This window comes from Lynx rufus, unplaced genomic scaffold, assembly GCF_022079265.1.
Source record: "Lynx rufus isolate CCGP_SWC_20201006 ecotype Redwood Valley unplaced genomic scaffold, mLynRuf1.p SCAF_18, whole genome shotgun sequence".
Taxonomy (NCBI): Eukaryota; Metazoa; Chordata; class Mammalia; order Carnivora; family Felidae; genus Lynx; species Lynx rufus.
The window spans coordinates 23227913-23241923 of NW_025814832.1; the positions used below are offsets into that span (position 1 = coordinate 23227913).

General features: G+C 59.7%; 1 protein-coding gene across 1 annotated transcript in view; it reads right to left on the reverse strand.

Annotated features, from left to right (window-relative positions):
- Positions 1-1086: 1086 nt before the first annotated feature.
- The window catches only part of NGFR (nerve growth factor receptor), a 45058-nt gene continuing 32133 nt past the window's right edge, over positions 1087-14011 (reverse strand). Inside the window, exons 8-12 of the mRNA XM_047080414.1 lie at positions 11713-11854; positions 7902-8261; positions 4044-4296; positions 2296-2456; positions 1087-1636 (exon numbers count right to left, since the gene is read on the reverse strand). Coding sequence (XP_046936370.1) covers positions 1335-1636; positions 2296-2456; positions 4044-4296; positions 7902-8261; positions 11713-11854 — 1218 coding nt within the window. The 3' untranslated portion in view covers positions 1087-1334. The remainder of the gene's footprint in view (positions 1637-2295; positions 2457-4043; positions 4297-7901; positions 8262-11712; positions 11855-14011) is intronic.

Sequence of the window (14011 nt, forward strand, 5' to 3'; positions counted from 1 at the left end):
CTTCGGAGCCCAGCCAAACCCACACTTGCAGGAAAGGGGAGGATGGGGGTGCATTCCTCCACGTGCAGGCCCTCGGAAGGCAGACGCCAGCTCGGGCCTCAGCCGTCTTTGGCCCGCCAGAGCAGGGGCGAGGGAACGGAGCAAGCTGACTCCCAATTCCCCTCTCCCTGTGCTTCTGTGGCAGCTGCCCTGGGCAGGAGCTGGCCCCGGCCCAAGGGAAAGAACTTGTGGAGAAAAGCGGGATTTCTCATCCTCTCTGTGTCTCTGTATCTGTTTGTTGCAGGTGGGGGGGGTCCTTAGTCCCTGGCCCCCGGGGCCGGCTCTAGAAGACACTGCCTCCTTTGGCTTTGGTCTGTGCCCGCATGGAGGGCACCCGGCAGGCTGGGCCGCACCACGGGTGCCACACGGACGTGCCTGAGCGGGGGATCAGCAAAGGGAAGCACAAACCCCAAAGCACGCTCGATCAAATCCATCACTGATCGAGACGGATCAACGGGCCAGGCCTTGGGCACAGCATCCCATCTCCACGGGGGTTGGACGGGCCTGGAGATGGTGGAGGGCAGGCTGGATTTGGCTTTGAGACATTTCCCAGAGGGTCGCCTGCCCCCGGCTCTCAGGCTCACATAAACCTGAGGGCCACACCCCCTAATTCAGAGAGTGGGGTGGGGGGGCAGCCCACATTTGGCCTCTCCATTGCTGGGGCGCTTTGGACAAGCCACTCCCTCTCTGGGCCCGACTGTCCTGTATAAAAAACAAGGGGTGGGGGCGGACCAGATTTCAAAACCCCCCTTCCAGCTCTAACAAGCCTCTGACCATCTTCGTCTTGGGCCAGAGAGGGGAGTGAGGGGGCTGAGGGAGGATGTAGGCCACAATGATGGTCCCTCATTCCCCAAGTTCACAGTGTAGAGCCCATGGCTCTGGTTCCTCAGTCTCTCCCTTTGAGTCTCTGGGGCTTTGTCATCACCCCCAACACCGTCCTTGGTGTCAGCCCCCCAGGCCCGACACCTGCTGAGGTCGAGGTCAGGGGCGGCGGGGCAGCGGGGGGGGGGGGGGGACTGGCCCACCTATAGAAGTGCCAGGAGAAGAAGGGAGCAGAAGGTTTGAGAGGTGATGAGCAGGGGCAGGGCAGGAGAGGCGGCAGGGGCACTTCTGGCACTGGAGAGAGTGAGCAGAAGCGAGGGGGGCCCCACGGGAGCAAGGACAGGGCTGTGGTGGAGGGGTCCGGGCTCCGAGGCCCTGCCCAGAGGAGCTCAGCTCTGACGCTGGCCCGTGGGGGTTGGCTGGAGCATCAGTCGTCGGAATGTGGGGGCAGGGCGGGGGGGCTCCGGGTCGGCTCACACCGGGGACGTGGCCGTGGACTCGCTGCACAGGCTCTCGACGATGTCGGCCCGCTGGATGCGGCGCAGGGCGGCCAGGAGGGCGTCGAGCGTCGCGCTGTCCTGGGCGGCCCAGCTGGCGAGCAGGGCCCGGGCTGGGCAGGCCTCGCGGGTGAAGGAGTCTATGTGCTCAGGCTGGTAGCCCAGCTCGCCCGCCAGGTGCCGCCACGTGTCCCCCGCAGAGCCGTTGAGCAGTTTCTCTACCTCCTCCCGCTTGGCTGATGGCAGGCTGCTGTAGAGACCTCCGTCCCCCTTGAGGGCTGCCGAGAACCCGGGGTAGGGGTGGGGGTAGGGGGGGGAGTCAGGGGCTACCCTCCAGACCCCCTTTTCCCCAGTGGGCATGGGGGGCCTGGAGTAAGACCCAAGAAGGGCTGAGGCATTTCTCCTCCCAATGTAGGGAAGCCCCAAGGGCCCAGAGGCAGAGGAGTCCAAGATGAGGTCCTGGATGGAGGGGGGTGGGGCAGGGCTGCGGAGGGGCCCGGGGGTGCGGACTCACATCCCCTGTCGCCCCACAGCTTCGGCACCAACCCCACCGTGTAACCCCGTCCCTGCCCCTCGACGATGAGCTGGGACAGGGCTTAGCCCCAGACTCGACTGCAGCAAATATCTTGGAGCTGGGCTCTGGGCCACTAATTAGGGTCCATAATTAACTACGTGTTCCCCAGAAGTCCGGAGCAGGAGGCTAATTGCAGCCACTTTGGGGAGTAATTAGCCCTAGGAGGGACAATTAGCTTGATGAGTCTGCATGCTTAGTCTGTCAAAGCTCCCATCTCCCACATCTCTCCGCTGGAACGACCTCTCTTACCCGCGTCTCCCGTCCTCCGCAGAGGCCCTGCTCCCTGGGAACCAGCCCCTCGGGCGGTCCTTCCTGCGGTCTAACCTTCCTCCCGGCCTCACCCCGCCCAGCCTCACTGCTCACCCTGGCCGGCGGCCGTCTGCGTGTGGGACTGCTGGTCATGCAGGCTCTGGCTGTCCACAGAGATGCCACTGTCACTGTGGAGCTTTTCTCCCTCGGGCGGGGGCGTCTGGTTCGCGGGCCGGCTGTTGGCGCCTTGCTTGTCCTGCTTGCAGCTGTTCCACCTGCAGCCAGAGGACGGGCCCAGTGTCAGCGGGTGAGGGGCCACGCTGGCCGGGCGGCTAAGGGATCTGTGCTCTGATGCGTGGGGCGGGGGCCACGGTAGGTACCCAACTACAACCCCCCCCCACCATGGTACCTAAGGTTCTCCTTTCTCTCGATGTTCGCCCCCCACCCCCAACCTCCCCGCCCCCACCGGCCTCGCACTGAAAGCGCCAACGTCCAATGCACGTTCATGGAGGGGCACCTGGGCGGCTCAGTCGGTCGAGCGTCCGACTTCAGCTCAGGTCATGGGCTCGCAGTTCATGGCTTCGAGCCCTGCCTCAGGCTCTGGGCTGGCAGCTGGGAGCCTGGAGCCTACTTCGGATTCTGTGTCTCCCTCTCCCTCTGCCCCTCCCCCACTTGCGCTCTGTCTCTCTCTCTCTCTCTCTCTCTCTCAAAAACAAATAAACATTAGAAAAATTTAAAGAACGTTCATGGAATGGATGGTGGATCAATAGAAGACTGTTCCACTAAATTATGATCCACGCATATACCGAATGAGTGGTTACAAGCAATCAGATAATCCCTATGTCCTGTGAAAAGCTCTCCCAAGGGAGATTAAGTGAAAACGTAAGTTGTGGTGCATGTATAGTGTGATCCCGCTGATCCCTAAAAAAACAAAAAAAAAACCCCAAAAAACCCTCTGCGTGTTTACACATAACTATAAAAAGTTTCCCGTACGTGTGTTTACAAAGGCACACAAAACGGTTGGAAAGGATCCATTCCAAACAGATTCCAATGAGGAGAGAGGTGGGACTTGAGGAGATAAAAGAAGGCTTTTACTTTTTTCCTTTACAAGACCTTGGCCTTGTATTGCATTTACCCAAACAAGCATGTATTCCTTGGATGATTTTTTTTTTTTTCCACGAATGGAAAATGCACTTAAACATTTCAAGCACTTTCCAGAAGTGCTCGCACATCCTGAATTTCTGGGTGTGGGTGCCACAACTTCCCAGGTGTGCCATGGGAAGGAAGAGACACAGGCACACACAGGTGACTGTGGGTAAATGGGGTTTGAGGGATGAGGCACAGGTGGCTGGTGAAGAAAACTCTGTGTGCAGCGGGGGCCTGGGGAGTCAGGGAGGGGAGCGCCATGGGAGGGGGGGTGGGGCTGGTGGCAGAACAGGTCAGAGACCGTCCCCTGCCTGCGTCCTGCTGACCTGCCACACCCTGGCGTGGGGCAGCTGCTGGTGACGATGACCATGGTTTGGGGTTGAGTTTAAAAAGGGGATGAGGGGCGCCTGGGTGGCTCAGTCGGTTGAGCGTCCGACTTCAGCTCAGGTCATGATCTCGCAGCTCGTGAGTTCGAGACCTGCGTCGGGCTTGTGCTGACAGCTCAGAGCCTGGAGCCTGTTTCAGATTCGTCTCCCTCTCTCTCTGTCCCAACCCATTCGCATTCTGTCTGTCTCTCTCAAAAATAAATAGACATTAAAAAAAATTAAAAAAAAAATAAAAAAAATAAAAAGGGGATGAATTTTCAGGTCAAGGTCACAGTTAAGCCCTACTTGAGAGCAAAGACCCGGCTCTTTGTCCCCCATCCCCTCTCTCACCTCTTGAAGGCAATGTAGGCCACCAGGCCCACAACCACAGCGGCCAGGATGGAACAATAGACAGGGATGAGGTTGTCGGCGGTGCCTCGGGTCACCACGGGCTGAGAGCTGCCCATCACTGTGGTCACCACATCTGCCACCGTGCTGGCTATGAGGTCTTGCTCTGGAGGTACCTCTGGCTCCTCCGTGCTGGGGGCGGTGCTGTCCGCGCCCTCCGAAGGTGTAGACCGAGTAATCCAACGGCCAGGGATCTCTGGGAGAAGGAACTACAGAAGTGAGGGCCTGCCCCCCCCACCCAAACCCCTCCCCTCCACTTCTTCCCCAGCCCCGGCCGGCCTCCAGGTGCTAGGGTGCCCAGCTGCACACAGGGGTGAGAGCTGACATCGTGCGGATGAGTCATGACGGTGGAGAAGACGGACCGGGGTCCCCTTCAGCTCTGTCACTGACTTACTATGGGACTCTGCACACACCGCTCAGGACCTCAATTCCCCCATCTCTAGAAGGGGGATATTAAGAGAGATGGTCTCTAGGCGCCCGTCCATCTGAGCTGTAGCCGCGGTCCTAGGAATCTATTTTGCCTGCCCTGGGTACCCAAAAGCCTGGCAGGGAGGTAAACACACAAAGAAGAGAGAGTGAGCGCCAGGAAGCTTCTAGCGGGAAGCCCCGCTGGGGAAATGTTGGAACGTCTCCGGTCCCAGTTGGTCCCAGTGCCCCAGTCATCCCGGTCCTTGGGAAGGATGAAGATACCCAGGCCTGGACAGAGAGATACCTCCCTGCAAACCACCTCCCCAGGAGCTGGCACTCAGCCTCCCTCCCGGTCTCTGATGTCCTAGCTCTCAGCTTGGGCAGGGGAGGGGGTGCCCAGCTGGCTTGCTCCCCTCCAGCCAGTCCTTAAACCGCCCAGTGGCTAGCCTCCGTTTCCTGCCCTGTGCGGCCCCCAAACCAAACCTTCTGATCTCGCCACCCAGAGAAGATGGTATTGGGTAGCCCACCCCTTCCCTGGGCAGAAGCAGACTGTTGGCGGAGAAAAGACCTACAAAGAAGATACTGCCCGCTGCCGGGGGCGGGGGGGGGCACCTTACCCCCCACCTGGCCCGAACATGCCAGCAGGGCACTGCCAGCCTCCCTGACAGGGGACTTGGCACCTCCGGGCACTAGTGGGTGGGAGTTTCCATTCTGCCACCCAGCCAGGGCCAGGACCGGGGGCTGTGGGCTCCAGACCGCCCGGGGGGTACCTGTCTGGGCAGAGTTGCCTACCCTATCCGTCCTCGCTTCCTACGCCTGGGGCACGGAGGGAAACCAGACGGAACATGCCAGTGGGGTGAAGGAGAGGCACTTCGCTCCCTGGCTCTGGCTCTGCCCCCCCCAGCCCCCAGTTTGCCCACCCAAGTCGGAGCTGAGGCTGCCCACTGGTCCCTTGGGCCTCTTTGGCTCAAGATGTGGACGGTTCAAAGGCCCCCATTTTCAGCACCTTCTGAGGGGTAAGGCCCCCAGATGTGAATCTGGAATCCATCTGGCTGGCATTAGGGAGGGGGTTGCCATCTGTTGCCCCATCGTCCCCCTCCCCTAGCTCGGTCCGGGGAGGGGGGAGGGCGGGAAGTGGAAGAGACACGGCAGCCCCAGACAGGGTGTTGGGACTGGGGAGGGTCTTCTCTTGCCCTGCGAGGAGACTGGGCAAACTGGCGGGGCAGCCTGAGCCCTGAGGCTGAGATACAACTTGGCTAGGACCGACCCCACCCCAGAGGCTGAAGGTTTTGGCAGGGGGGGGGGGTGGGGGGGGGTGGTGAATCAGGCCATCACAGAGATTCGAGAAATCTCAAATGGGACCGGTTGATAGTGGCATTAAGGGGACAGACCGGGCTAAGACGGGGCTGTCCAGGGCACTTTCTCCTCATCTCTCTGATCCCCTCTAGCGGGGGTGGGGGGAGGACAGCAGGATCAAATCCAGATGTGGCCATGTCCACCAGCATTCCAACCCGCTAAGCCCCTGGCAAGTCCTGACAGCCATTTCCGGAATGGGAGCTGTCAGACTTGGGGGTGGAAAGAGGGAGCAGGTTACTCCTAAATCCAAATTTCACTGGAACAAGGGGGTGAAGGGGGGGTGTGTCCTTCTGCCCCAAGGCTGAGTGAGTCACCATGTTGACACCTGAAATGTATATGCAAGAAAGTACAATGCACTGGGGGGGGGGGGTGACCAAACCACAATCCGATTCCATTTCCTGAAATGTTCCTTCTGTTCCAAGCTGACACTTAACCCTTCAGAAACTCAGAGAAGGGAAGAGGGGCAGGGATAAACACAGCTCTCAGGGGCACCCTCTTCCTTCAGGCTGGCTGGGAAAGTAGGGTGGTATCTGGGAGGAATGCGTGAACGCCTCGGAAGGGAGAGCTTACCCCTCCCACAGCCACCACCTCTCTTTGCTGTCACCGCACCCCTAAGTCCCCCCACCGGCTGGTCCAGACTTGCCCCTGAATCGTGCTGCCCGCCTGCCTGCTGCCCGCTGCTGGAACCCCCTCCCTGCTCTGCCCTGTGCCTGACGCCACTTGCCTGTCTCCTGGCCGAGGGCAATCGCCACCGGAATCGCTCTGTTCTGCGCCCCACTCCTCCCCCCCCAACACCCCCTCCCAACCCCAGTGCGTGAAGCTTCACACACATACCTGGCCTCAGCCCATGTTTAACCACCCTCCCCACCGTGTGCTCCCCGAGCCAGGGATGACAGGATGTGGAAGGCAGGCGTGCTCCCCACGAGCAGGGGAATCTATCCCCCCCCCCACAAATGACTGGGGGCTGACTGAAGGCAGGGGCTGTGCTGCCTCCCCCAGAATGGGGGGGGGCTTCCTGGGAACTAAATCGTGGGACCCTATCTGTCCCATCGGAATGGGGCAAAGGCTGTCTCTCCCCCGTGAGACCTGGGGCTCCCCGAAGGAGGCTGTTCAGGGGAGAGCAGCCAAAGGCAAGTAGCTAACGAGGTACCCAGCCACAGGGCAATGGACGGAAAGGAAAGGCACTGACAACCTCTCCCCGGAGATGGATGTCACCAACCAGCAACCAAAATGGGTCTGCCCTGGCTGCCACAGCGCTTCCTCCTCCCATCCCGGGAACTGTCTCATCTCCACGGGGCGCCATGCCTGACCAAGGTGGGTGCACCCAGTTCCCAGCCACCCTGGAGACCCACAGCCCTCCGGGAGCGCTCTGTCTTGTCCCTGGGCCCCTGAGCCCCAGAGCTGCTTCCTCTGCTCCCACCACCTCCTTAGTGTCCCCTCAGTCCAACGTCCTCCTCGGCTAACGGTAACAATGACTGTTGACCCCTCCCCCAGACACCGCAAGTTAAAGAGGGCCAGCCACCTTCCCTAACCCACAGCATCCCTGGAAGCTGTATGACCAATGAGGAAACTGAGGTCCAGAGACAAGGGTGACCTCCCTACTGTCACTCCAAGAGCGACAGCGAAGATTCCATCCCCCAAGGCTATAAACCACTCTGGACTGAGACCAGGCCTCAGAGCCAAAGGGCCCCAACTCCTGAGGGTCCTCAAGCCCCTCGTCCAGGCCAGAGAGGCTGCTCAAGGACCAAACATGTCCCGCACTGGGCTCTGACCCACAGGCCATCTTTGAGTTGCTTGTCTGTTGCCCATCCGGTCCCACAGATGAATAAGCCGCGGGAACTGAGTTCCAGGGTAGTAGCTGCGGCCTCGGGGCCAGACGAGGGCTTTCTAAGCACTCAGCCCAAGGAAGGAAATAGTGGGAGGGGGTCCTTTGGGCCTGGGGGTTTCAGGGAGGGTGGCGGCGGCGGGCTCAAGGCCACCGAGCAGGCCCGGCCCGTCTCGACCCCCAGGGGGCGCCCTTGCCCGCGGCGCGCTCACCCTCGCACTCGGCGTCGGCCCAGCGCGTGCACTCGCGCAGCTGGCGCTCGGTGTCCTCGCACACGGTGCAGGGCAGGCACGGGTCCACGTGGTTGGCCTCGTCCGAGTACGTGCCGTCGGGACACTCCTCGCACACGGTGTTCTGCCGGTCCTGGCACGAGAACACCAGGCCGGAGCCCGCCTCGCACACGCGGCACGCCTCGCAGCGGCCCGTCGTCTCGTCCTGGTAGTAGCCGTAGGCGCAGCGACACACGGCGTCGTCGGCCTCCACGCACGGCGCCGACATGCTCTGCAGGCCCACGCACTCGGTGCACGGCTTGCACGGCTCCGTGGCGCTCACCACGTCCGAGAAGGTCACGCCTGAGGGCAGATGGAAGGGCAGGGTGGGGGCGGGTTGGGGGTGGGCACGGAAGTTCGGCACCTGCCCTCTGGGCGTCCGGGACGTGGGGGCTGGAGGCGCTCCCTCCCTCCCGTATCCTCCCGCAGGAGCCCCTCCCTGAGCCCCACCCTCCTCCTCGAGGGTCCCAGGCCTCCTGGGAAGGGCCCCTCCCCACCCCCCCCAGCCCAGTGCCCCAGGGCCGGAAGCACGGACCCCCCGAGGCTAGGCGGGGTAACCGCCTGGAGCCGGTAAATTTCTTGTTAAATTCTCTTAGAGAGTTCCCGGCCCAGGACCCTTGTTCCCAGCATGATTAAGGAATAATCTGAGCGTGGTTCCCATCCAGCCCTCCCCGCGGGCCAGAGCTGGACTGCGAACCCAACCCAGGCACGGGCGGGCCTTCGCTTAGGGAGCCTCCCGCCCCCGCTGCCCTTCCATTCCTCTGCGCGCAGATGGGGGCCCAGGTGTGGCCTGACTAGGGTGAGACCGCAGAATGTCCACCCGTGGCGCTACCCCACGCTGCTTAAGGGCTGGGCTCTTGAGGGTGGGGATGGTCTCCCTGACAAGGCAACAATAGGAGGGATTGACGCTAGACAGCAAGAAGGACTTGCCCGTAGAGTCCTCTCCTAATGGATGTGAGCTCTGATCACATAAGGGGAGGGACGCCAGGGGATGCCAGGGTCCTCTCCTCCGTGTGCGAGGAGCGGGGAAGGCACACATCCTTCACCCCTGCTCGCCCAGGTGCAGAACTCTGTGCCAGTCCGAATCCGAGAGGATTCATCCTGGCTTCAAGGGCAGAAAGAGCAGAATTTAGGAACCGCGAACCAGGGAAGGAGGGGGTGTTCAGAATGTGGAGGCGGAAGTAAAGTAGGGTTTCCCCACTGGGGGGAAATCGAGGCCTGCAATTCTGAGCTTAACCTTGTCTAAAGGAATCCAGAGTCCAGATGGAGCACAGGGTCACGATCTTTGGCAGAAGCAAAGAAAGAAAAGCAGAGCCGAATGAAAGGGAGAGAAACTGAGGGGGGAAGACAACACAGAAGACAAGACAAGCCTGAAAGGAGACCAGTGTCAAGTCTGTTCTGGCAGAGGAACTCCTGTGTTTCTCTTCCCGGGGATCAGGCAGACCTGGACCCAAAACCTGCGTCTGTCACTTATTAGCTGTGTGACTCCGGGTGTTTTACTTAACCTCTCTGAGCTTTTTTCTTTCTCTGTCAAATGGAGAATAATATCTCCGCTCACAGGGTTGTGGTGAGGAATACATGCAATTCTACCATAAAGCACTAGCCACACAGCAGGGACCCTGCAAAGGTTGGGCCCCCTGGGGTGGGCAGTGGTAAGCCCCGTGAACTTCAGTAGCAAGGATATAGTCAGCAGAAGGGACTTCCAAACATACACAGTCAAGCAGGATGTCCAGTTTATGCAAACAGAAGGATCCTGTCTGGTTGGCATGTGGCAGGGGGCGTGGGTTTCAATCACACTGGAGGGGGGAGGGGAAGGGGGGCCCTGCCCATGGGAAAATACAGAAAACGAGTAGTAGAAAACTCCTGGGAGGGGGTTTTAAGGGGTGGGGAAAATGTGGCCTTTTTTGGCAGAGAATGAAGGCGGGAGCTTAATGGGTTTCCTTGTGGAAACGTTTTGAGGACAGAGGGAAAGTCCGCTGGGGTCTCCATCCCATAAAGTGAGCTTATAAAGGCGGCCTGTTAACACAGCTGGAGCGGTGGGGGAGGGGGGGGAGGGGAACAGAGGAAGCAGACGTGAGGGAGGGACTCCTCCTGCCACCACCTCCTGGCTGGGCTCTGCTCCTGTCTCCCCTTCCCTGCAGATGCCAGAGCCTCCCTCTCTCCTAGGCTCCTCTCCCCTACCTCCTGCTCTGACTGAAGGGGGTAGGGTCCCATCCTGGGAGACTTAGGGTCCAGGGAGGAGAGGCACTAGGCAGGGGTCTAGGAAACGAGAGAGGCAAACTCGGGAGGTTCCAGGTAACCAATGGTTGGCCAACCCCCCCCCCACCCTGGGATGGAAACCCCGTTAGGCCAGGGCCAGTGGCCAGAAGGCAAGGTGGCAAAAGGCATTACAGCGTGCGTAGCCTCTCCACCTGAGGTCCAGGCATCTCTCTGCTGCAGGATAGAATTACAGGATCCACAGGCACAGAGAGAGGAAAACTGTATTTTGGGACACCAAGGAGTTGGTGTTGCCGATCGGCTGTGTGTGTGCACGCGCACGCGCTCGTGTGTGTGTGTGTGTGTGTGTGTGTGTGTGTGCACCTGCGTGGTGGTGGTGGAGAGGCATCCAGAGGTCAGACTAGGCGGGTGGGTTCAGGGTTCCCGGTTCCTATACTCTTGTTTCCATCACGATTGAAGAATAATCTGAGGGCACCTCGGTGGCTCAGTTGGTTAAGCCAACTCTGGATTTCGGCTCAGGTCATGGTCTCACAGTTCGTGAGATCGAGCCCCGTTGTTGGACTCCACGCTGACAGTGCAGAGCCTGTTGGGACTCTCTCTCCCTCTCTCTGCCTTCCTCTGCTCGCTCGCTCGCTCTCTCTCTCAAAATAAATACACTTTTTTTTAAAAGCCTAATCTAGGATGGTTCCCACCGGCCCTCCAGGCGGGCAGTGAGTGCCAGGTAGAAGGCAGGATGTGAATCTAGGCAGAGAGGAAAGGTTTCTGGGCAGGGAGAGAGCACTGAGCCCATGGCCTGAGGCAGCAACTGAGGCCGGGGGCATCCCGCAGGGACAGAGACTCCTGGGTCAAAAGCACCCAGAATTCAGACCCCAGACCTGCCATCCTTCTGTATCCCCTATCCAGCAGCCCTGGAAAATGGGGTTCTCCCCTCTCCCCAAGGAAATCCCGGGTAGGACAGGCCACAGCAGCCCTCTCCCTTCTGACACCAGCCCACAGCGAGGAGGACATCCTGACATTGATTCAGCCCCCATTCCCGCCCCCTCTGGAAAGCTACGCTTCCTTGGTCAGAGCTGGAGAACAGTTGGCCTGGGGGGGGAAGGGTAGCCACACCTTCCCAGGATCCCCCAAGGTCAGTTTCCAGGGCAGCCAGGATGTGATCCTCCCCCACTCCCCCCCCAAACCCGGTGAGGGTAAGTGGCAGCCATTGATTTTGCAGTGCGAATGATATTTTTAGCTGGTCTTAGCATCAGCTACTCCTCCCACCTGGCCACATTCTTCTACCAGGCCTCTCTGCCTGGGGGCTGGGAAGGGGCACCCCCTGGGGATCCCTCATCAGGTCCTCCACATACTTCCCCGCATCCCTTCTCCGCTTCCCCCCTGGCTTCCTCTATGGGGTCAGCCCCATGCCGGTGTCCATACGGAGGTGGGCCGGAGACCCTGCCTGGAGGCAGAAACGCGCATGAGGCTTCTAGCGGGCATGTTCCTCCCGGCCGATGTGCCCTTCCGCCCCTCCCCCTCCCCGCCACCCTGTACTCACTGTCCAGGCAGGGCTCACACACGGTCTGGTTGGCTCCGCAAGGCTGGGCTACGCCCTCTCCCAGGTTGCAGGCTTTACAGCACTCGCCGCTGTGGGTGAACAGGCCCGTGGGACATGCCTCCTTGGCACCTCCAAGGGACACCTGGGTGGGGGGAGATCAGAAGGTCAGACTGGCAAGAGAAGGGAGAGAGAGAGGGTCTTCCGGGGGATCCAACACCCCCCTCCTAGAGCCTTCTATTGGAACCACCTGGGCTGGGGATGAGCTCACCACGGAGGCATCAGGCACATCAAAGCTGGCGGGGAAGCAAGGCGGTGGGGGGGACAGTGCGCCCCTGCCGGCTGCTGGGGGTGTGAGGTCAGAGCCCCGGAGGCTGACTTTGTGCAGAGTTCATCTTGGGGTTACGGCAGCTTCTGGAATCCCAAGGATGCGCCACCTGGGGAAGGCGGCCTGAGACCCAGCAGCGGGCCTTTGGGCAGGTACAGGTTGCAGCTGGCACAGGGCTCCCAGCCAACGGGGCAACTGGAAGCTAAAATCTAGCCCACATGCCACTTGCTAAAGCTGTGCACCTGCACCCCATCTACCCAGAGGGGAGCCCTTTTCTAACAAAGGCTAGCAGAGCCCTGCTCCAGGGCCTTAATTCTACCTTTCCACATCCTGAATATTAGATGGGAGGTGTCTGTACCCAAGAACAGAAGGCAGAGGGGGTAGGGTCTTGGGTTCGAATCCTGACTCTGCACTGGAGTTCTGACCATCTCTGCCTTCCCTCTCGGAGTCTGCCTCTCCTCGTGGATGGCAACAGAGACCACTCAGGGCCAGAGCAGAGAACGGGCCAATTAGCAAGAGTCTGGAGCCAAGAAGGGAGAAAGGGACGCCTGTTATCAATGATGAAAACGGGGCTGCTCTCACCATCCGGCCACCCTGCTCCACCAGGGTTTGATTTCCAGCCACCAGCCCTCCCCTCTCCCTGCCCCCCATGCAGACAGTGGGAACGGCGCTGGAACCGGGGGAAAGGGGAGTCAGATTCCTGCCACGGAGGCATCTTTGCTCTTTGCTCATGGATGGAACGATTTAGCACCAGATTCCCTGGGGTGGGGGGAGGGGGGAGTGCTGGCCGCTTGCTTTATGTTTCTATTCCTTACCAAAAAAAAAAAAAAAATTCTTCATGTCTAATAAAACTCAAAGCCTGTTTCCCTGGCCTCAGACCATGCAGCCCTCCTTTGATGCCAAGAGGAAGTATGGGCTCTGGGGTCATGGGACCAGAGGGGAGTGTTAAAGGTCATTTTGGATATCCCTCTGCTTCCACACTGGCCAGATCAGAGCCAAGAATACTCCCTTTCCCTCCAGCCCTTTAAAATATTCTGAGGTCTAGGGGTGCCTGGGTGGCTCGGGCGGCTGAGCGGCCAACTCTTGATTTCCGCTCAGGTCATGATCTCCCGGTGCGTGAGTTCGAGTCCTTCATCGGGCTCGGTGCTGACAGTGCCTGGAATTCTCTGTCTCCCCCTCTCTCGGCCCCACCCCACTCGCTCGCTCTCAAACATAAATAAATAAAATACTCTGAGGTCTCCCTAGGGTTTGGTGGATGGAGGGGGATGGACAGGTGGGATCAGTCTGGGAGGGGGCTCGTGGTCCTCAAGTGACCAGCAGGGAGGGTGCAGGCAGCACAGGAGGGGGGCCTTGGGTATTGCCACCATCCCCTCCCAGGTGGTAGGAACACCGACCTGGGAACATCTCTGCAGACCGGAAGCCATGAGGGGTGGGAGTGGGTGGTGTCCCAGATGCAGGCTTTCCCCCAGGAGGAGAGCAAGATTCCAGAAAGGTCTGTTTGGATTTCTTTTCATCCTCTAGGGCTCTGCTTAAATGTCACTTCTTCAAGGAAGTGGTCCTGTGGCCCCCACCCCTCTCAGATCAGGTGGAGGTGCCCTGTTACAGTTCTCCCTGGTCACTGCTCTTGTCCGCAGAGTCCCCTACTGGACGGTCAGCTACCCGGGGGCAGCGCTGTGGTTGCCCCTGCACCTGGTACATAGTAGGGACTCAAAACATGTATGTTTATGGAATTTAAGAACATGAAAATACAGTATGAACTAGAGGATTTGCCGCTCTAATGCTTTTCGTTGTAAAGCATCATGGTTGCGCCCTTCTGACTCCAGAACATGCCTGCCCAGTTTCCCCAGGACTCAGGGACTCAGTGCTGAACCCCAGTGATTATTCTGGGCTGCCGTGCAGTGAAGCCCTTGTGTCTTTACCCCAAACTATCACACTCTTGTGTCTGAGTTCTTCTGTCAGCCCTTTTGTTTTTTT